The sequence below is a fragment of the Leucoraja erinacea genome, chromosome 2 (genome assembly GCF_028641065.1).
Source record: "Leucoraja erinacea ecotype New England chromosome 2, Leri_hhj_1, whole genome shotgun sequence".
In the NCBI taxonomy this organism is placed as follows: domain Eukaryota; kingdom Metazoa; phylum Chordata; class Chondrichthyes; order Rajiformes; family Rajidae; genus Leucoraja; species Leucoraja erinaceus.
In genome coordinates this window covers 51,843,275-51,864,996 of record NC_073378.1, presented here as the reverse complement: position 1 = coordinate 51,864,996, position 21,722 = coordinate 51,843,275, and the positions used below count along the sequence as shown (strand labels likewise).

Genomic DNA, 21,722 nt, shown 5'->3' with positions numbered 1-21,722 from the left:
GATGTTGTGCCCTTCTACCTTGGCTTATTCCCGGTACGGCCTCGGCACAGCGTGCCTGCAGGGTGAAAAGTCTATTGCCTATGCTTCTAGAACAATGACAGACACAGAGACAAGGTATGCTCAGATCGAGAAGGAATTGCTGGTGGTGGTCTTCGCATGTGTCAAATTCAACAATGACATCTTTGGTAAACCTGTAACCATAGAAAGTGACCACCAGCTCTTTGGTCACCATTTTAAACAAGTCTATACATGCTGCTCCGGCAAGATCGCAGAGAATGATACTGAGGCTCTAAAAGTACGACATCACGCTCGTTTACAAATGTGGTAAGCACACGTATCTGGCTGACACTTTATCTCGTGCTCACAGGAAGACCAATGCCCAGCATGCAATTGAAAAGGACACTTTTGATGTCATAATGGTTGACTGTATTCATCCATCCTGTCTGGATACCTTGGTGGCTTGCACGGCAGAGGATGCCACTCTGCAGACGCTCACCTCGATCATCAATCATGGATGGCCCAGCAAGCAGCACATGCTTCCACCTGCTGTTCACCCTTACTTTCCCTCCTGAGGCAAACTTGTCATTGAAGGTGGAGTCATCAAGAAAGGCCACAAGACGGTGATCCCAGCATTGCTCCAACAGGGATACTTTGATGCCGTACACAGAAGGCATCCCGGTTCCAAGGCAACCGGACAACGAGCAAAGAGCATGTTTTTGAATATTGAAAGTCTGTGGTGGCATTTTGTTATGCGTTAGGGTTTATTAGGCTGGGGTTTTTTTTCTTCAAAAATACCCAACCAATGTGGAAGCCCAAGACTTGAATACAACCTTTCTCAAGGGGTGAGGAATTAAAGGAAGCCAAATGTGACATCAACTTGGTGCATTAAGGTCCATGCAGAAGGCTCTTCAAGCCACGGACATTAATTCTCCACCTCAACTGTACCATCACCCTTCCAGTACTACCCAGATTCAGATTCAGATTCAATTTAATTGTCATTGTCAGTGTACAGTACAGAACGAAATGCATTTAGCATCTCCCTTGAAGAGCGACATAGCAAACGATTCCAAATAATAATAAGTGTCTACCATCAGGGGGGTGGGGAGGCTTATGAGGTATCATAGAAGTATAAATCAGAAGTATCCTGCTCAAACGTAGAAAAAGCAAGGACACATTTCTTCTCAAAGTACAGAATTTTGCTAGGACTACTTTATTAGTCTTTAAACACTGTAGGGCTTGACATTGATACAAGGCAATTTTATTCTTCCTCAATAGAGATTAACTATTGTCCAATAAAAATATTTATTCATTTAATGGGCTGAAAATGATGCAACGTTCCTTGATTTATGAATAATGTTTTTTCCAATTCACAGTGCCAGAATTACAATGTATAAAACAATGTGTGGGGAGGAACTTTAGGGAGGGTGTGTAAGGAGGGAAGGGGGAGTTAATATCACAAGCTTTATCTTTACTTCTCTATTCACTATTAAGAGGATCACTTCTTATTGCATTCTGAGCCGAAGTAGCTATCATTCACAACATCAAGCTCCACCGTTGGTTCAAACCACTCAGTAATTAATAATAATAATAATAATAATAATATATTTTATTGTCATTGCACATAAGTGCAATGAGATTTGCAACTGAATTCATTCATTGTTACCTCAGATTTCAAACACAGCATCCTGCTAACATTTTTTTCTACATTATTGATGACAAGAAAATGAAAAGAAGTGAAAAATATATGAAAAAAATAATTACTTAAAGATGTATAATCTATGTACATTCTTTATACACAGGCATAATAACATTGAGGAAATTACAAGCTACTATCCAACATACACGTAATGTGTGTCTATGTCTCTGACCTTCCAGTCTGCTGCTCTGTCCCTCAGTTGGCTCATCATTGACCAACGTCCTTTCCAGTGCTTGGGCTGCTGGCTCCTCTGGCTCCTCTGGCTCCTCTGGCCACTGAACCATGCTGTCTGCTTGCATTCTCTCACAGTACTCAGGGCTATGGCCTGATTCTGGCATCGACTCAAATGCACTGCTCTCATCTTCCTCTTCTTGGGAAGAGAAAACTGTACTTTCAGATAGCCGCGCACTGTCAATTGAGGAGAACCTGGTATGGCTGGAGGAGAAGTGATGGGTACTGTCATAGCAGGAAGTACTTTGGCAGGAGGTGCTGTAACAGGATGTACTGTAACAGGAAGTGCTATAACAAGAAGTTCTACAACATGGTGTGTCACAGATGTCCCACTCATTGTTAACCTGCTGTGTCGTGTCTGTTACAGTCTCACTTTGATTTATTTGCTGATCCTTCTCAAGAATTTGATTTAACTCAGACAGATGTTCAACAGAGGCACTGCGCGGCAGCATCCTCCACCCAGCGTTGCTGGGCCCACTGGTGTCACTACACGTTTCCAGCTCTACTGTATCCATTTTGCACGTCATGTTTTGTTCCTCGGGTTCTTTCTCCGGTGGTTCTAAGGCTACAAAACTGTGACTGGTCTCTCCCTGGACATCCTCGCTATCCAGCTGTGCAGATGGCAGGCTGTGGAGCAACCGATGCAGGGTAATGTAGTGGGTTCGAGGGGTTTCCGGCTCTCCTGAACCACAAGCTGTGGCAATCACAGACTCTAGTTCAGACACCGGCAGTGAGAACGGCCTGGCTTTCCTCTTTCCGGCTTTCCTCACTTTCAATGTACCGTCTTCCTGCTGACACGAGGCGTCACTGTTGTCGGTCCCATCTACCTCACACGTTTCATCAGTGACGTCTTCGACCTTGGGCATCAACTGACCAGAACACACTTCTTCTTGCCCCTCTTCATTTGCCTGTGTTCCTTCGTTCTCTGAGATTCTATCTACAATCGGACTGGCCTCAGGTTGGGGTAAATCAGCAAGGGCTTCCTGAGCTGGATCAGATGTAGACTCCCTGAGTTCCGATACGATTGCTGGTAAATTATTCTCTTTACTGTTGCTATCATCACCGTTCCCGTTTTCAATGGCTGGGTGCTCCAATTCACCAACTGATGACGGTTCACACACACTCACAGCATTCGTACTGTTAGCTGGGCAACTCAAGTCCTCACCATTCACAGTCTCTTCACTTTCATTCAACGGCTCAACCTCCTCTGTACCCCCAACACTCTGGGACTCACAGCAGGCCTGCTCCGTTAAGTCCATCGTCGGATTTTCCTGTTCAGCTGATCCTGCCTCAGTACTGACTGAGATATCTTCATCATCTACAACGCGTTCAGATTAAAAAAAGAGAAAAATAACATCACCCAATCATAGTCTGTTCTGCACTGCTCATATAATTAAGCTTATTTTAAAAGCAATAAATGATGGAAATACATACAGGTCAATAAGAATCTTAAAGGGGAAAGGTAATTTTCAACTGCTCTCATGTTATTTGCCCCCAAAACATCCAGAGAGCAGTTGAAAATCTCAGTAGTTCCACAAAAGCTCGAGTTCATCTCTTATATGACTATTAACCTGTCACTGCACAAACAGCATCACCTGTCCACTTCAGGTGACAGGCTTCTGATGTCTGTTGCCTATTGCTGGTTGCATCCCACTCAGTTTGTCCATTTCCATTACAAATGCATGGAATGTGGTTCCCATTTCGGGAATGGCCTAGGATATTTCAAATAAGTGTGAAGAGGAGTCCCAACCCAAAATGGCGACAGTCCATTTCCCTCCACAGATGATGTCTAGCCCATGGATTTCCTCCAGCCGTTTGTATTTAGCTCAAGGGTCCAGCACTTGCCATCACTTGTGTCTCCTTGGACATGAATATGCTTGTCTTGACACAAGGGTCTTCTTATTCCCAGAAACATAGAAGAATAGGTGCAGGAGTAGGCCATTCGGCTCTTCGAGCCAGCACCGCACCGCCATTCAATATGATCATGGCTGATCATCTAAAATTAGTACCCTGTTCCTGCTTTTTCCCCATATCCCTTGATTCCTTCAGCCCTAAGAGCTAAATCTAACTCTCTCTTGAAAACATCCAATTAATTGGCCGCCACTGCCTTCTGTAGCAGATAATTCCATAGATGCACAACTCTATGGGTGAAGATGTTTTTCCGCATCTCAGTTCTAAATGGCCTACCCCTTATTCTTAAACTGTGACCCCTGGTTCTGAACTCCCCCAACATCGGGAACATTTTTCCTACATCTAGCCTGTCCAATCATTTACGAATTTCAAATGTTTCTATAAGATCCCCTCTCACCCTCCTAAATTCCAGTGAATACAAGCCCAGCTGATTTTTCATCATATGTCAGTCAATAGACAATAGGTGCAGGAATAGGCCATTCGGCCCTTCGAGCCAGCACCGCCATTCAATGTGATCATGGCTTATCATCCTCAATCAGTACCCCATTACTGCCTTCTAACCATATCCCCTAACTCCACTATTTTTAAGAGCCCTATCTAGCTCTCTCTTGAAAGCATCCAGAGAACCTGCCTCCACTGCCTTCTGAGGCAGAGAATTCCACAGACTCACCACTCTCTGTGAGAAAAAGTGTTTCCTCATCTCCATTCTAAATGGCTTACTCCTTATTCTTAAACTGTGGCCCCTGGTTCTGTACTCCCCCAACATCGGGAACACGTTTCCTGTCTCTAGCGTGTCCAAACCCTTAACAATCTTATATGTTACAATGAGATGCCCTCTCATTCTTCTAAACTCCAGATTGTACAAGCCCAGCCGTTCCATTCTCTCAGCATATGACAGTCCCACCATCCTGGGAATTAACCTTGTAAACCTACGCTGCACTCCCTCAATAGCAAGAATGTCCTTCCTCAAATTAGCGGACCAAAACTGCACACAATACTCCAGGTGTGGTCTCATTAGTGCTCTGTACAACTGCAGAAGGACCTCTTTACTCCTATATTCGATTCCTCTTGTTATAAAGCCCAACATGCCATTCGCTTTCTTCACTGCCTGCTGTACCTGCATGCTTACTTTCATAGACTGATGTACAAGGACCCCCAGATCCCGTTGTACTTCCCCTTTTCCCAACTTGATGCCATTTAGATAGTAATCTGCCTTCCTGGTTTTGCTACCAAAGTGGATAACCTCACATTTATCCGCATTAAAATTAATCTGCCATGCATCTGTCCACTCTCCCAACATGTCCGTCACCCTGCATTCTCATAGCATCCTCCTCACAGTTCACACTGCCACCCAGCTTTGTGTCATCTGCAAATTTGCTAATGTTACTTTGAATCCCTTCATCCAACTCATTGATGTATATTGTAAATAGCTGCGGTCCCAGCACCGAGCCTTGAGGTGCCCCACTAGTCACTGCCTGCCATTCTGAAAGGGACCCGTTAATCCCTACTCTTTATTTCCTGTCTGCCAACCACTTTTCTATCCATGTCAGCACTCTACCCCCAATACCATGTGCCTCAATTTTGCCCACTAATCTCCTATGTGGGACCTTATCAAATGCTTTTTGAAAGTCCAGGTACATTACATCTACTGGCTCTCCCTTGTCCATTTTTCTAGGTGCATCTTCAAAAAATTACAGAAGATTAGTCAAGCATGATTTCCCCTTCGTAAATCCATGCTGACTTAGACCGATCCGGTTACTGCTATCCAAATATTCTGCTATCTCATATTTTACAATTGACTCCAGCATCTTCCCCACCACCGATGTCAGGCTAACTGGTCTATAATTCCCACCATCCCGGGAATTAGCCTGGTGAAACTACGTTGCATTTCCTCATCAGCAATAATGTCCTTCCTCAAATTAGGAGACCAAAATTGCACACAATACTCCAGGTGCAGTCTCACCAGGACCCTGTACAACTGCAGTAGGACCTTCTTGCTCCTAAACTCAAATCTTTTTGTTATGAAGGCCAACATGCCATTAGCTTTCTTCACTGCCTGCTCTACCTGCATGCTTACTTTCAGTGACTGATGTACAAACACACGCTGGGCTCTTTGCACCCCCCCTTTTCCTGATCTGACACCATTCAGATAATAATCTGCCTTCCTTCCACCAAAGTGGATTACCTCATATTTATCCACATTATACTGCATCTGCCCACTCACCCAACTTATCCAAGTCACCCTGCAGCCTCATAGCATCCCCATTGTAACTCACACAGCTTTGTGTCATCTGCAAATTTAGAGATGTCACATTTAATTCCCTTGTCTGAATCATTGAAATATATTGTAAATATCTGGGGTCCCAGCACCGAGCCTTGCGGCACCCCACCAGTCACTGCCTGCCATTCTGAAAAGGACCCGTTAATTCCTACTCTTTGCTTCCTGTCTGCCAACCAGTTATCTATCCATGTCAATACCCTACCACAACACCATGTACTCTAATTTTGCACACTAATACCATGTGCTCTAAATTTGCATATTAAATGAAGGTTATAACGAGGCACTGGCTCATTAGTCAACCCCAAACTCCTGCTATCCAATATGAATACCAATCCCAGAGGGCAGTAGAGCAAAAACCATAATCCCATGTGGTTCTGGATCATTTCAGTTATCCCAGTAACCTTAAAAATTAATATGTCAACCTTTAGTATAAATTGGACAGATTGGAATAAGGAAAGACTCAGTAATTTTAACCAGGAACCTATCATAAACTGACATAAAATCACCTTGCTTATCAAGTTCTTTCAGGAATGGAAATCATCTATCATTGAGTATGATCTACACGATTGAAATTTAACTGGGCCCAGTTCAGGGGCAAACAGAAATGGGCAAAAATGCTGGCAATGCCACCGACGCCTACATTCAGTAAATGAGCAATTACAAATGCTACTTGATATTAGTTCACTTGTGAATTAAAATATTGTGCTGTAAAATATTTTCAAATAATACTGGATTCATTCAGTAGCATCTACCACATGCAGGAAGAGAACATCAGATATTGATCAGCCATTCAGCAATCACTCCAGTGCAAATGAGAAACACTTCTGTCCTATTATGTATTAAAAATGCACCGAACAGACAAATCACGGAGGCCCCACCACCACCATGCATTACCACAGGTTACCTAACTCATTCTATCAAATGGCCACTATAATGATCTCAGCTAATTCCAATTCCTGAGACGATGTCCTGGAATTTTTTCCATTTATTTCAATAAGAAAATTGATATGAAGGGGTGTTTAGCACAGACTTTGGTCAAAAACTGCTGCTGTTTTTCTTTTCATAGAATTTAAAATAATTTAAATCCAATTTCATTCCTTCGCTAGTAAATGAATTGCTTGTCGTAAGTTTCAATATCCTGTGAAAATCAGTTAAATAACTGCCATCAGAAGATGCTTTTGGATTTGATGTGTTGAAAAGCGAACAACCTTGGTGGATTGAAGATGTTATTTCAAATCGGAACTGCAGCTGTCCACTGACATGGTCTGTCGGCAGTTTGCGGCCCAGTGTGTAGCTCACCACCCTGTCCCTGAAAGGAAACAAACAGGATTAAAGAACTCTTCCCACATGAATCATAAAACACAATTTGCAGTTTGAAACTAGGGCAGAGATTAACTATCAAAAGAATGCAGAGAAAACTGCAGTACATTCATGTTGGTTGACTGTTATTTGTAGCTGTGGGGAGATCAGACTTTGCTTAGACTTTACAGATACAGTGTGGCATTATGTAAAAATGATTTGAAAATCTACAGCCTCGCCACAAATCAAAATGTGTGTGTAAAAGTTTAACAGTTTTAATTACGTGAGACTATAAAGCAATCTTTGTAACCATGGCTCATAGTAATGACACAACAGAGAAGCACAGTGGAGTAAATAATGGGAAAGAAGCAAATGCAAAGAGTTTGATTCACATGATTTTAAAATATGAGCACTCATTAATATTTGAATAATGAAGCTGTGTGGCATAATTGCTGTGGAAAAGCTTCACTACAGAACAGACTGTGTTGGCTACCAGGCTAGCTGACCTGAAATATTCCCTGTATTGCCTGCTTTTCCTTACAAAGTTATATTAACATAATTTAAGTGTTCTGGTTATTGGAGGGGCATGTCCCTACAGAGCATAAGGGCAACCCCACATATAACAGATAGACTACTTGAGTTACTGAATAAATGGTTCTACATGTGATAACTGGAAGGTTTTCAATTTGTTAAATAATAACTCGTAGTAGACACCTGGCATTGGTTCACTTTTTACTAGAATAACTTTAAATACAGGTCCACCACCGATATTCTGGCACCCTTGGTTCCAGATTATCCTTGCCATTTTATCTGTTTTGCCGGACTAACCTAGGTCACGTAACAATGATATAATACACCTCTGATCCACTAATTATACCCCTCGCGTGTCTCGAAAGCACCATGGTCCATTAGAAACTTAAATAAAACAAATATTAAATGTAAATTAATTTTACAGCGAAACTTGAATTTCTTACATGGGCAACTAGGGTTGTGTCCTAATTAAAGGAGGTATTGGAAAATCAGTGGTGGACCCGTATATATAATGAATACATAGTGTACCATTGCATCACTCAATCTTCCCCAAATAGTTTAATTCTAAACTCCTTCCTCACCTAATTACAAAACATAAAATAAAATATTAAAAAAAACAAAAAACAAAAAAAAAAAACAGAATTTATGACTATTATTAGACAATTGTATTAGATCTAAACTGAGAGGAGGAAAAACGTTTTCACCCAGAGAGTTGTGAATCTGTGGCATTCTCTGCCACAGAAGGCAGTGGAGGCCAATTCACTGGATGTTTTCAAAAGAAAGTTAGATTTAGCTCTTAGGGCTAAAGGAATCAAGGGATATGGGGGGAAAGCAGGAATGGGGTACTGATTTTAGTTAATCAGCCATGATCACATTGAATGGCAGTGCTGGCTCAAGGGCCCAATGGCCTACTCCTGCACCTATTTTTCTATGTTCTGTTTTCTACACAGAGCACTGATGTTATGGAGCTTGAATCAAGATAGGTGTGTCTCCACATTGTGACTTTTGTGATATTTATGTATTATAGTTAAGGCAGAGATAGATAGGGGTGTCAGAGGTTATGGGGAGAAGGCAGGAGAATAGGGTTAGGAGGGAGAGAAAGAGCAGCCATGATTGAATGGTGGAGTAGACTTGATGAGCCGAATGGCCTAATTCTGCTCCTATCACTTATGATCTTATGAATTTATGAGTATTGTTTGGTAAGTTGTGTTGAATCTATCAAATGCCTTTTAGATTCCTTTTTCGTATCTCCCCTTTAATTTTTTTAATTTCGGTTTGTGTTGGTTGGTTTGTTTCACCTAGTTTCAGGTTAAATCTGTTGTTTGTGGCTTAGTTTCTTCATTATTACAACCCTTTCAAAGTGTTATTCTAATCCCTATAGTTCCTTCTCAATTGGCAATTTCTTGCCATTGCAGTACAAGAATCTGATACTTGACTTTTGGATAGTTCTGGTTTCCATTCATTTCCCTCAGATAAAAGTACCTTCTATACATCTGCCTGGTTCAGTATTTTATAAGGAAAAGATTCTAGTTGAGATTAGAGTTGTTGCCTTACAGCGAATGCAGCGCTGGAGACCCAGGTTCGATCCTGACTACGGGTGCTGCCTGTATGGAGTTTGTACGTTCTCCCCGTGACCTGCGTGGGTTTTCTCTGAGATCGTCGGTTTCCTCCCACAGTCCAAACATGTACAGGTTTGTAGGATAATTGGCTTGGTAAATGTAAAAATTGTCCCTAGTGTAGGTATGTTGCAAAGTCTACCTGAAGATCGCTGAAAATCTGTCCCAGCCCGTGCGTGCGATTTTAGCGTCGTTTAGAGGGGGGCGGGTTTAAAACACAATTTTCCCTAGGCTGTTCAAATCGAGGTTTTTCAGCCTAGTTAATTATTAATGAAAAATCGCTGGAAGATTCCGTAGCTGGAGCTATTTTTAGTTTTAAGGGTTTTCTTTACTTGTTATAGTAGGTTAAAAATTAACCTCTAAACCCGAGACCGCCGACAACGGGCTGGATCTCAAACGGGGAAAACGGAAGGTAGGCTGTTTATTTTTACGTTAAAAAGGGCTTCTTAAGATCCCTTTATACGAAGTTTAATGTTGCGAGTAGCTAATTTGGGCCCCATTATATCCCGCAGTATTTTTCTGGGCATTTGGGGGCAAAAATCTACCGCAATGTGAACGTTCTAAACCAGCGCGTTCACAGGATCCCACTAGAAAGCTGATTTAAATGGACTTTAATTTACAGCAATTGAACACTAAATTCCTTCCATTTGGCCTATAAATTAATGTAAATGAGATTTAAAAATCATGTTTTATTGTGAATTATTTGTGAATATTATTTGGACCCTTAGGCTATTAAAAAATGTTAATCATTTATTAAGAAATGGATAGATGTTTAGATCTAGTAATTGAAGTTTGAAATTAGCTACAATTGGGTAACTAACTAATTATATGCTTTAATTTCAGGTCATCCAAGTAAGATTATTTTATATTTGTTTCAGAATGCTTTAATCTATGATAACTGAAAATTTCATTCAGTTCTCTTAATTTTTAAGAAAGTTATGGGCTTTTGACTGTCCACGATCACAGCTTTTTTGTTATGTCCATAGAAAATCAAAAGGGAACAAGATGCTAATTTCCGAGTATGAAAATGGCCATAACTTTTTAAATACTTGAGATATGAAAGTGAATTAGGTGTCAAATTAAACGTATTTTTACGCTTTGTCTGATGGGATAAATTGCAGACTTGATTTTTAAAATCTCAAAATTTTGTAACATTGCTACCTAGTGGGTGTAGGATAGTGTTAATGTGCAGGGGTCGCTGGTCGGCGCGGACCCGGTGGTTCGATGGGCCTGTTTATTCACTGTATCTCAAACTGACACTTGGCACATTGGGGATCAAATCTTACCCTAGGATACCAGCATATTGTCTGGTTGAGTACATCAGAACAGTACTGAAGAAGTACTGCATTAACATGTGTGCCATCTGTCTGGTGAGATGTTACACTGTGGCTATGCCTGTCTTCTCAGGATAATGTTAGAGGTGCAGGTTGTTTTTATGGAACCCTGCTATAATTTGTAACTCAAACAACACCAGCAAAAAAGTCAAGGTTGACCAGATATTTATCTAATTACCGAGGTGTGACTTTTAAAAAGGGCACTGCTGCAGGACAAGACATAAGTTTTCTACCTTTCTTTAATCCAAAGTTAGACAGTGAAGCAATAATTAATACAATAAATTAATACAATACAATAAATTAATCTATATATTACTAAAATTTGTCTTGTTTCTATCTATGTTTTTGTTTGTGTTTGTTGTCCCATGTGATCCTGGACCTACGGCAAAACGGTACACGGAAGTGCTAACACTTTTGCACACCCTTACTCACCTTTGACCCGTGGTCGTTCCTGTCAAGTTTCCTTCAGATTTGATGTTATATTTCATGTTATTCATGATTTTGAAGTTAAAAAATTCAAGTTTAAAAATATTTTTACTGCTAAATCCCTGCTGGCTCAGCTTCCAACAAACTTCCATACAAAGTTTCAGTTCAGGAACCCTCTGTGCTTCCACCACATTTTCACCTAAACATGAGCTATAATGTCACAATGGGATTTCACCGTCCTCCACCCGGCATTTGCAACAATGTTACTTACTCCAGCTCCTAGCAGCAAGTGCTTGAACAGGAGGAGGAGGAGGGTGAATTGGTATTTCAATTGGAAGTGCTGCAGTAGGCAGGAAAAGTGCAATTGGATTTTTTTAAAGTCCAGTGCTGGGGGAGGCAGGGGAGTGGTGGAATATTACATTGGGGAGACACAATGGGTTCCAGTTGGCCTAGTAGATTTATAAAATTAAAAACGTTAAATAACAAAAAATTAAAAAAGAATACAATAAAACAACCCACCTCCCTGGAGTTCTGAACATTTATATGGAATTCTATCTTTGTCCACCAGAGGGCGGCCTGCCAATTTGTACATCATCACACCATTGACTGAATATTCAAAGCGCTCCCAAGCTTTTCACTTAATGAGAGAAATTCTGTTTCACCCTCAGGTGGCTGCACCATATGAATTGGTAATGTTATCAACTCTGCCACCCAGGTATTTTCTGACATCTTGTTACTGTCAGCCTGTGTTAGCGACAAAACTGGATGATGGTTGAGATCATTTACAGAGGAATGATAAATTATAGCACCAAATCCTACTGCCACTGCATGGGGAATAACAATCACTACCATCATCAAAGGTAGACAAAAATGCTGAAGAAACTCAGCGGGTGAGGCAGCATCTATGGAGCGAAGGAAATAGGTGACTTCAGCTTGAGACCTTTCTTCAGACTGAAGATGTTGCCTCACCCGTGGAGTTTCTCCAGCATTTTTGCCTACCTTCAATTTTCCAGCATCTGCAGTTCCTTCTTAAACACTACCATCATCAAAATATTTTCACTTCTCCATAAAATTACAATTTCAAATAAACACATGTGTACATAATGTTTTTAAAAAAACATAAGAAAATAGGAGCAGGATAGGCCACTCAAGGCCCTAAAACCAGCCTCCTGGTTGTATAAGATCTGCCCCAGACTTCATTTTCTGCACCAGGGAATGAGCATATTTAGAACTGATTATTTAGCCAAATGAATGCGGCTTATTTAGGTGTTGTGTTGTCTCTCGGTAGCCCTTCATCTGATGGCTTTGAACATCACTTGCTTTTCTTGCAGGCATTTCTGCAAAGGTCAATTATTCAAAAACACAAGGATTCTAGTCAGCATCACTTATAGAAACGTACAAAATTCTTAAGGGGTTGGACAGGCTAGATGCAGGAAGATTGTTGGGGAAGTCCAGGACAAGGGGTCACAGTTTAAGGATAAAGGGGAATCCTTTAGGACCGAGATGAGAAAAACATTTTTCACACAGAGAGTGGTAAATCTCTGGAACTCTGTGCCACAGAAGGTAGTTGAGGCCAGTTCATTGGCTATATTTAAGAGGGAGTTAGATGTGGCCCTTGTGGCTAAAAGGGATCAGGGGGTATGGAGAGAAGGCAGGTACAGGATACTGAGTTGGATGATCAGCCATGATCATATTGAATGGCTTGAAGGGCCGAATGGCCGGCTATTTTCTATGTTTCTATGTTTCTATGTACCTCTTGTATGTGGCAAGTGTTAGCCATGATTGAATTGGTAGGGTCCTTGTCTGAATTAGAAAGCACAGAGTGTGAGTACTTCAACAGAGATTGAACAAAATATCCGGACTGACATCTTTGAATGAGACATAAACCATGACACAGCAGCCCCAATATTTATTAATAGTGACTAAGATGTTTAGCAAGTGAACTCAGTGTGCCTAGTTATATAAATGAGCTTGGTGGCTTCTGGGCCAATATCGGAAAAAAGATGGCAATAAAATCCACAGGCTTTTCAATGTAGCCTCATTGGTTCACCTCTGCCTTTCAGGAAAGATAATCTGCTATCCTACAATTTCATATACTTTGGGTGACTGAAGATGCTGCTGTGTGAGTGTTCACCTCTCCAGTTAAAGAAACAAGATTTTCCAGAACCATCAGAATACAGAAAAGGTAGGATTAGACCAGTCTTTGGCAAAATTGTGCAGCATGTATTTTGATCAGCATCTTGTGCTTATCCAAGAACATAACAAAATGAAACTGGAAGGGTAAGACAGATCAACATTTCAAAGCGCTGTCCCAAGCTTTTAAGAAAGGCGGGAGAGAGAAAACGTGGAATTATAGACCAGTTAGCCTGACATCGGTGGTGGGGAAGATGCTGCAATCAATTACAGGTGCACAACCTTTTATCCGAAAGCCTTGGGACCAGACACTTGTCGGATTTCGGACATTTTCGGATTTCCGAATGGAAGATTTTTAGCGTAGATTAGGTAGGTAGCGCGGGCGGCTTGAAAAGTCTGGAGCGACTGCCTCCTCCCCGGAGACCGGGGAATCATTGTAAATCATTGCATAAATGTTAGTCAGTTAGTTTGGAGGGATCTTATGTGGTGGTGGTGTAGAATGGTGGTGGGGTGGGTGGGTGAAGGGGGAAACTTTAATTCTAGGGATTACCTGGTCGGCGACTCCCAAATCGCGGAGCTGGGGGCTCTGTCCAGCCGCGTGGGCGGCGCAGCGGTTGTAGCTCCGACCCCAATAATTCTACCCCTGGCTGCGAGGCGCTCCAAATCCAGCGCCGCCCGCGGTCGGACGCCCCCCACCCCAGCTCCGCGAATGTTGGGAGAGGTGGCCTCCGCGCCCTGGAGCTTGAACCGCACAGCGACCCGGTAAGGCATTGCCCGCTTCCCGCTGGTATCCCAGCGCTGCGACGATTACGATCTAAACATTTGCGGAGCTGGGGTGGGGGCAACGGGGGGCCGCGGGCGGCAGTCTATGAAAATAGCGCCTCGCAGCCAGGGTAGAGTTGCCGCAGTCGGAGCTACAAACCGGCGCCGCCCGCAGCCCCACCGGCCACAGCGCTGCGGAGCTTACTGCACGGCGACCCGGTAAGGCATTGACTGCTCCCCGTCTCTCCGACCAGGTAGGGGACTAAGAATTAAAGTTTACCCCTTCAACCCCCCCTTCACATAAAAGCCCTCCAAACTAACTGACTAACATTTAAGCAATGATTTACAGATGTTTAAGTGTCTCCCCGGTCTCCGGGGAGGAGGCAGCCGCTACAGTAGTATAGACCTGGGTTGACCGTGGGTCGTTTCGGGTCAAGTTTGGCGCCAAACGCGAGCTTTGGTGCGCAGACGACATCCTGGAAAAAATGGCCGGTTTTCGGAGTTTTTCGGTTTCCGGAACACCGGATAAAAGGTTGTGCACCTGTATAAAAGATGAGATAGCCGCACATTTGGATTGCAGTACCAGGATCGAACAAGTTCAGCATGGATTTACAAAGGGGAAATCATGCTTGACTAATCTTCTGGAATTTTTTGAAGATGTAACTCGGAAAGTGGACAAGGGAGAGCCAGTGGATGTAGTGTACGTGGACTTTTAGAAAGCATTTGATAAGGTCCCACGTAGGAGATTAGTGGGCAAAATTAGGGCACATTGTATTGGGAGTAGAATGCTGACATGGATAGAGAAGTGGTTGGCAGACAGGAAACTAAGAGTAGGGATTAACGGGTCCCTTTCAGAATGGCAGGCAGTGACTAGTGGGGTACCACAGTGCTCAGTGCTGGGACCGCAGCTATTTACAATATACATCAATAATTTGGATGAAGGGATTCAAAGAACATTAGCAAATTTGCAGATGACACAAAGCTGTGTGGCAGTGTGAACTGTGATGAGGATGCTATGAGAATGCAGGGTGACTTGGACAGGTTGGGGGAGTGGGCAGATGCATGGCAGATGAAGTTTAATGCGGATAAATGTGAGGTTATCCACTTTGGGAGCAAAAACAGGAAGGCAGATTATTATCTAAATGGCGTCAAGTTGGGAAAAGGGGAAGTACAACGGGGGTCCTTGTACATCAGTCTATGAAAGTAAGCATGCAGTTACAACAGGCAGTGAAGAAAGCGAATGGCATTTTGGCCTTTATAACAAGAGGAATCTAATATAGGAGCAAAGAGGTCCTTCTGCAGTTGTACAGAGCCCTAGTGAGACCACAACTGGAGTATTGTGTGCAGTTTTGGTCCCCTAATTTGAGGAAGGACATTTTTGCTATTGAGGGAGTGCAGCGTAGGTTTACAAGGTTAATTCCCGGAATGGCGGGACTGTCATATGCTGAGAGCATGGAGCAGCTGGTCTTGTACACTCTGGAGTTTGGAAGGATGAGAGGGCATCTCATTGAAACATATAAGATTGTTAAGGGTTTGGACATGCTAGAGGTTGGAAACATGGTCCCGATGTTGTGGGTGTCCAGAACCAGGGGCCACAGTTTAAGAATAAGGAGTAAGCCATTTAGAACGGAGACGAGGAAATACTTTTTCTCACAGAGAGTGGTGAGTCTGTGGAATTCTCTGCCTCAGAGGCACGTTCTCTGGATGCTTTCAAGAGAGAGCTAGATAGGGCTTTTAAAAATAGCGGAGTCAGGGGATATGGGGAGAAGGCAGGAACGGGGTACTGATTGGGGATGATCAGCCATGATCACATTGAATGGCGGTGCTGGCTCGAAGGGCCAAATGGCCTACTCCTGCAGCTATTGTCTATTGTCTATTATTGTCTATTATCTGAAGCACCAGGATATTGATTTACACCACACATTTCTAGCATTATATGTTTCATTTCTGGCCTTGATTCAACTTTTATTAATATCAGCAATTAATAAGATAAATTCCCGCATTAAATTAGCTTTATATCATGCAGAACCAATATCTATCAACATGTAATATGACAATATATTCTTCCAGTCAAGATAAACAATTCTTTTCTTACGGAGATAATTGATAAAGACTTACCCTATTGCATGCCTTTCCAGTAATCTCTGTACGGGCATTGACAGCTTTCCTAGAAATCGCTTTATAATGGGACGGCTCTTTGCAAACTTATCCTTGACCTCGATTTCAAGAACATCTGTGGGGAGTGAAACAAAACTGTGCTTCTGCAGAGCACAGAAAGAAAGAGAGAGAGGAGTGAAAAAAAAAAATCAAACCTTCTGAACCTTCTGAATTTTATAGTCGTCAGGGCAGTACTCTACATATCGCCAAATTGGACAACTTAACATTTTTATCAAGAGAATTAATCAAGCCAATTAACCTGCAAACCTGTACGTCTTTGGATTGTTGGAAGAAACCGAAGATCTCGGAGAAAACCCACGCAGATCACGGGGAGAACGTACAAACTCCATTCAGACAGCACCCGTAGTCGGGATCGAACCCGGGTCTCTGGCGCTGCATTTTTGCAGTAAGGCAGTAACTCTACCACTGTGCCACCGTGAAGCTACAAACTACTTAAAATCCTACAGGTTGGCCAGCATAAATGAACATAAAAAACCCCATCTGGGAACCTCAAATAAAACAGAAAATGCTGTAAACATTCTGCAGGTCAGGCAGCATCTGTGGAAAGGGAAACAGTTAATGTTTCAAGTCCAAGACTCTTTATCAGATCTGCATAAAGGGTCTGACAAACAGTTTTTGATGAAAACAGACACAAAGGGCTGGAGTATCTCAGTGGGTCAGGAAGCATCTCTGGAGAAAAGGAATATGTTTCCCCCCGTTACAATCAGTCTGAAGAAACTTTGCCTATTCACATTCTCCAGAGATACTGCTTGACCCACTGTTACTCCAGCATTTTGTGTAACTTATGGGCCTGTCCCACGGCTTTTTCAACGACTGCCGGCACGCGTCAAAGTTCGTTGCAGCTCGCCGAAAATTTTCGATGTGTTGAAAATCAAGTGGCGACCAGAAAGACGCTACGATTCTTTGGGCGACTGAGGAGACTACTCACGACCATACACGCAACACCCCGGTGAAGTCTGTATGGTCGTGAGTAGTCGCCCAAAGAGTCGTACCTTGCTCTGGTCACCGCTGGATTTTCAACATGTTGAACATTTTTGGCGACCTGCAACGACTTGTGACGGGTGCCGGCAGTCGTCGAGAAAGTCGCGTAAGTAGGACAGACCCATGAATTACAGCATTTAGATATGTAGATAACCAGTGTTGAATGTTAGTATTCCTCACCTGTATAAAACAGTGGTGCAGGGACAATCTACAGGATAATGCCAATATCTACAGTGTTTACTTCCAAATATCAATGTAGATAATACAGTAATAATGTAGTAGTGTGCTGTTGATATATTATTTGAATAGTTTTAGAAATGTTGCTATCTGACACTTTAACAGATAGTCATAGAAACATAGACATAGAAACATAGAAAATAGGTGCAGGAGTAGGCCATTCGGCCTTTCGAGCCTGCACCGCCATTCAATATGATCATGGCTGATCATCCAACTCAGTATCCTGTACCTGCCTTCACTCTCCATACCCCCTGATCCATTTAGCCACAAGGGCCACATCTAACTCCCTCTTAAATATAGCCAATGGCCTACCTTCTGTGGTAGAGAATTCCAGAGATTCACCACTCTCTGTGTGAAAAATGTTTTTCTCATCTCGGTCCTAAAAGATTTCCCCCTTATTCTTAAACTGTGACCCCTTGTTCTGGACTTTCCCAACATCAGGAACAATCTTCCTGCATCTAGCCTGTCCAACCGCTTAAGAATTTTGTAAGTTTCTATAAGATCCCTCCTCAATCTTCTAAATTCTAGCGAGTACAAGCCAAGTCTATCCAGTCTTTCTTCATATGAAAGTCCTGACATCCCAGGAATCAGTCTGGTGAACCTTCTCTGTACTCCCTCTATGGCAAGAATGTATTTCCTCAGATTTGGAGACCAAAACTGTACGCAATACTCCAGGTGTGGTCTCACCAAGACCCTGTACAACTGCAGTAGAACCTCCCTGCTCCTATACTCAAATCCTTTTGCTATGAATGCTAACATACCATTCGCTTTCTTCACTGCCTGCTGCACCTGCATGCTTACTTTCAATGACTGGTGTACCATGACACCCAGGTCTCGTTGCATCTCCCCCTTTCCTAATCGGCCACCATTCAGATAATAGTCTACTTTCCTGTTTTTGCCACCAAAGTGGATAACCTCACATTTATCCACATTATACTGCATCTCCCAAACATTTGCCCACTCACCCAGCCTATCCAAGTCACCTTGCAGCCTCCTAGCATCCTCCCCACAGCTAACACTGCCCCCCAGCTTCGTGTCATCCGCAAACTTGGAGATGTTGCATTCAATTCCCTCGTCCAAATCATTAATATATATTGTAAATAGCTGGAGTCCCAGCACTGAGCCTTGCGGTACCCCACTAGTCACTGCCTGCCATTCTGAAAAGGACCCGTTTACTCCTACTCTTTGCTTCCTGTCTGCCAGCCAGTTCTCTATCCACATCAATTCTGAACCCCCAATACCGTGTGCTTTAAGTCATAGTTATATACCATGTAAAGAGGCCCTCTGGTCCAACTCATCCATGCCAACCTAGATGATTATCTTAGCTAGTCCCATTTGCCTGTGTTTGGTCTATCTTCCTCTAAATCATTTAATTCATGTACCTATCTAAATGTTATTTAAATGTTGTATTAGTACACACATTTACAGCTTTCCTGGCAGTTCGTTCCACCATCCCCTTTGTATGAAAATGTTGCACTCACATCCAGTTTAAATCTTTCCCCTCTCTCACCTTAAATCTATGCCATCTAGTTTTAGACTCTGTGCCCCGGAAGAAACAAGTATGACCATCCTAGCAACATTTATTTCAAGCTTTGAATTCATTGATCAACGATAACATTGTTTTTGGTTCTATCTACAAAGTTTTACTGGTTAAAAAACAATGCTTCAAAAGAAAAGTTCAAGTTCAAGTTTATTGTCATATGCACGAGTACAGTCAGGTACAGGTACAATGAAAAATCTTGCAGCAGCATCACAGGCACATGGACTAGGACAGGACAAATACACAAACACAAAGTATACATAAATTATACTTAAATTGCATGTAAAAGAAAGAAGAATGTGCAAAAAACAAGAAATTAATGCAATAATGTAATTGGTAAAAAACCAAGTCCCTATTACTGCAAAAGTTGGGATGTAGTATTCCACTGTTGAGGTAGGATTAAGACTGTGTAGGTTGGTTCAAGAACTTAATAGTTGTTGGAAATTAGATATTTCTGAACTTGGTAGTATGGGGCTTCAGGCTTCTTTGCCTCCTGCCCGATGTTTGCAGTGAGAAGAGAGAAGGCGAGAATCCTTGATGATAGATGCCGCCTTCTTGAGGCAAATGTTTTTGATGGAGGGGAAGCCTGTTCAGGTTTACTCCACCACTCTCTGCAGCTCCTGCATTCATGTGCATTGAGATTGGCCATGATGCAACCACTCAGGATACTTTCTACATTAAATCTGTTAAAGTTTGTTAGAGTATTTGGATACATGCTGAATCTCTTCTAATTCCAAGAAAGTAGAGGCATGGTGTGCCTTCTACAATGTACTGAGCCCAGGATAGATAATCCGAGATGTTAACGCCCAGAAATTGAACTGAACTAAATCTCTCCACCACTGCCTCATTGATTAAAGCTGATGCATAATACCACAACTTCCTTTTCTGAAATCAATGATCAGTTGCTTGGTCTCATCATTGAGCAGAGATGTTGTTGTTGAGCACCAATCAGCCAGGTGTTCAATCTCTCTCCTGCATGCTGACCCTCCACCACTACTGTCTCAGCCAACCGCAGTGATGTTGCCGGTGAATTTATAGCTAGCATTAGAGCAGCGCTTAGCCACGCAGTCATAGGTGTAAAGAGTGGACTATGAATGCAGTCTTGTGGTTTACCTGCGTTTAGTTTAGTTGGACTTAGTTTAGTTTAGATTTAGAGATGCAATGCGGAAACAGGCCCTTCGGCCCACCGAGCCCGCTCCGACTAGCGATCCCCATACACTTGCACTATCCTACACACACTAGGGATAATTTACAATTTTACCAAAGCCAATTAACCTAAAAACCTGTACGTCTTTGGAGTGTGGGAGGAAACCTGAGGACCTGGTGAAAATCCATGCAGGTCATGGGGAGAACATACAAATAGCACCCATAGTCAGGATCGAACTTGGGCCTCTGGAACTGTAAGGCTGTAACTCCACCACTGAGCCACTGTGCCACCCTAAACACGCCTTGCCATGACCACTTGTTGATGGTCAATGAAGAGGAGACATTGTTACTGATGTGCACTGATTGAGGATTGCTGCTGAGGGAGTCACTGATCACATCACTGAACATCAGTGAACAAACCACAACTTCACACATTTTGTGTATTTCAATGCCAAGGACAAGTAAGCTGCTGTTTTAATTAAATTTCTAGAGGAGCAGGGCAACTCATACAGTAATTGCTGATTTCAGCCTCCAACGGAAAGCAGATGCTGACTGATTTATTCTTTAATTACAATGAGTGCAGTTCGGCTTAATATAATGCAAGATTTATGTCCACCATGCTAGAGGATTTCAAAGTATCCACAAGTTTATTCAGTATTTGATCCATCAATTGGTAAGCAGCTTGAAGTTCATAACAAATCAAATCTTAGTGTGAGAATTATTCTAACTATGATATATTACAGTCCCAGTATTTAAAGAGTTTAGCTTTTTATGACTCTTGTGATATACTTTAAGACGGTAACTTTAGTAATATCTGGAAATTAATAACACAAAATGCTGGAGTAACTCAGCGGGTCAGGCAGCATCTCTGGAGAATATGCATAGATTACATTTTGGGACGTTGGTTCCGACTGATTGTAGGAGGAAGGTGGGGGGCGAGGGGGAAATTAAAAGCTTGAAGAGAGGAGAAAGCCTGGCAGGTAGCAGGGTGATGCAGGTGAGGAAGGATTTCTGAATAAATTTTGCACTGGTTCTTACATTCATCCCTGTTCATTTCAATAGAAGAGCAGTGACAAACCTCTCACAAAATGGTTGGAATGGGATTTATTCCATTTGAATTATTCCCATGACTCTTCCACAAAAAAAGCAGAATCTCTGCAATGTTGGTTAATTTGAACTCTTTAAATTCTTTTTTTCGGCAAAGGTGGACAAAGTGTTTTGAATTATCCTCGGACTTACAAATGACAATATTCATGCTGGATTCCTTGTGCACCCACATACACAGTAAAACATTTACACACTCACTCACTCTTGACTTCCCTCAAGATTTAACAATTCAAAGGAAATAAACACACTATTCAGATTGTTAAAAAAACAGCAACATATGCAGCATGGAGAAGAAAAGCAAAGAATTTATATG

The 21,722-nt window shown here is 42.3% G+C and overlaps 1 protein-coding gene across 2 annotated transcripts in view; it reads right to left on the bottom strand.

Moving 5' to 3' along the window:
• hecw1b (HECT, C2 and WW domain containing E3 ubiquitin protein ligase 1b) overlaps positions 1-21,722 on the bottom strand; it is a 451,931-nt gene that overhangs the window by 173,758 nt on the left and 256,451 nt on the right. For both annotated transcript variants that reach the window (XM_055656760.1, XM_055656770.1), the window contains 3 exons: positions 16,339-16,481; positions 7,328-7,428; positions 1,869-3,245 (listed from right to left, as the gene is read on the bottom strand). In XM_055656760.1, coding sequence (XP_055512735.1) covers positions 1,869-3,245; positions 7,328-7,428; positions 16,339-16,481 — 1,621 coding nt within the window. The remainder of the gene's footprint in view (positions 1-1,868; positions 3,246-7,327; positions 7,429-16,338; positions 16,482-21,722) is intronic.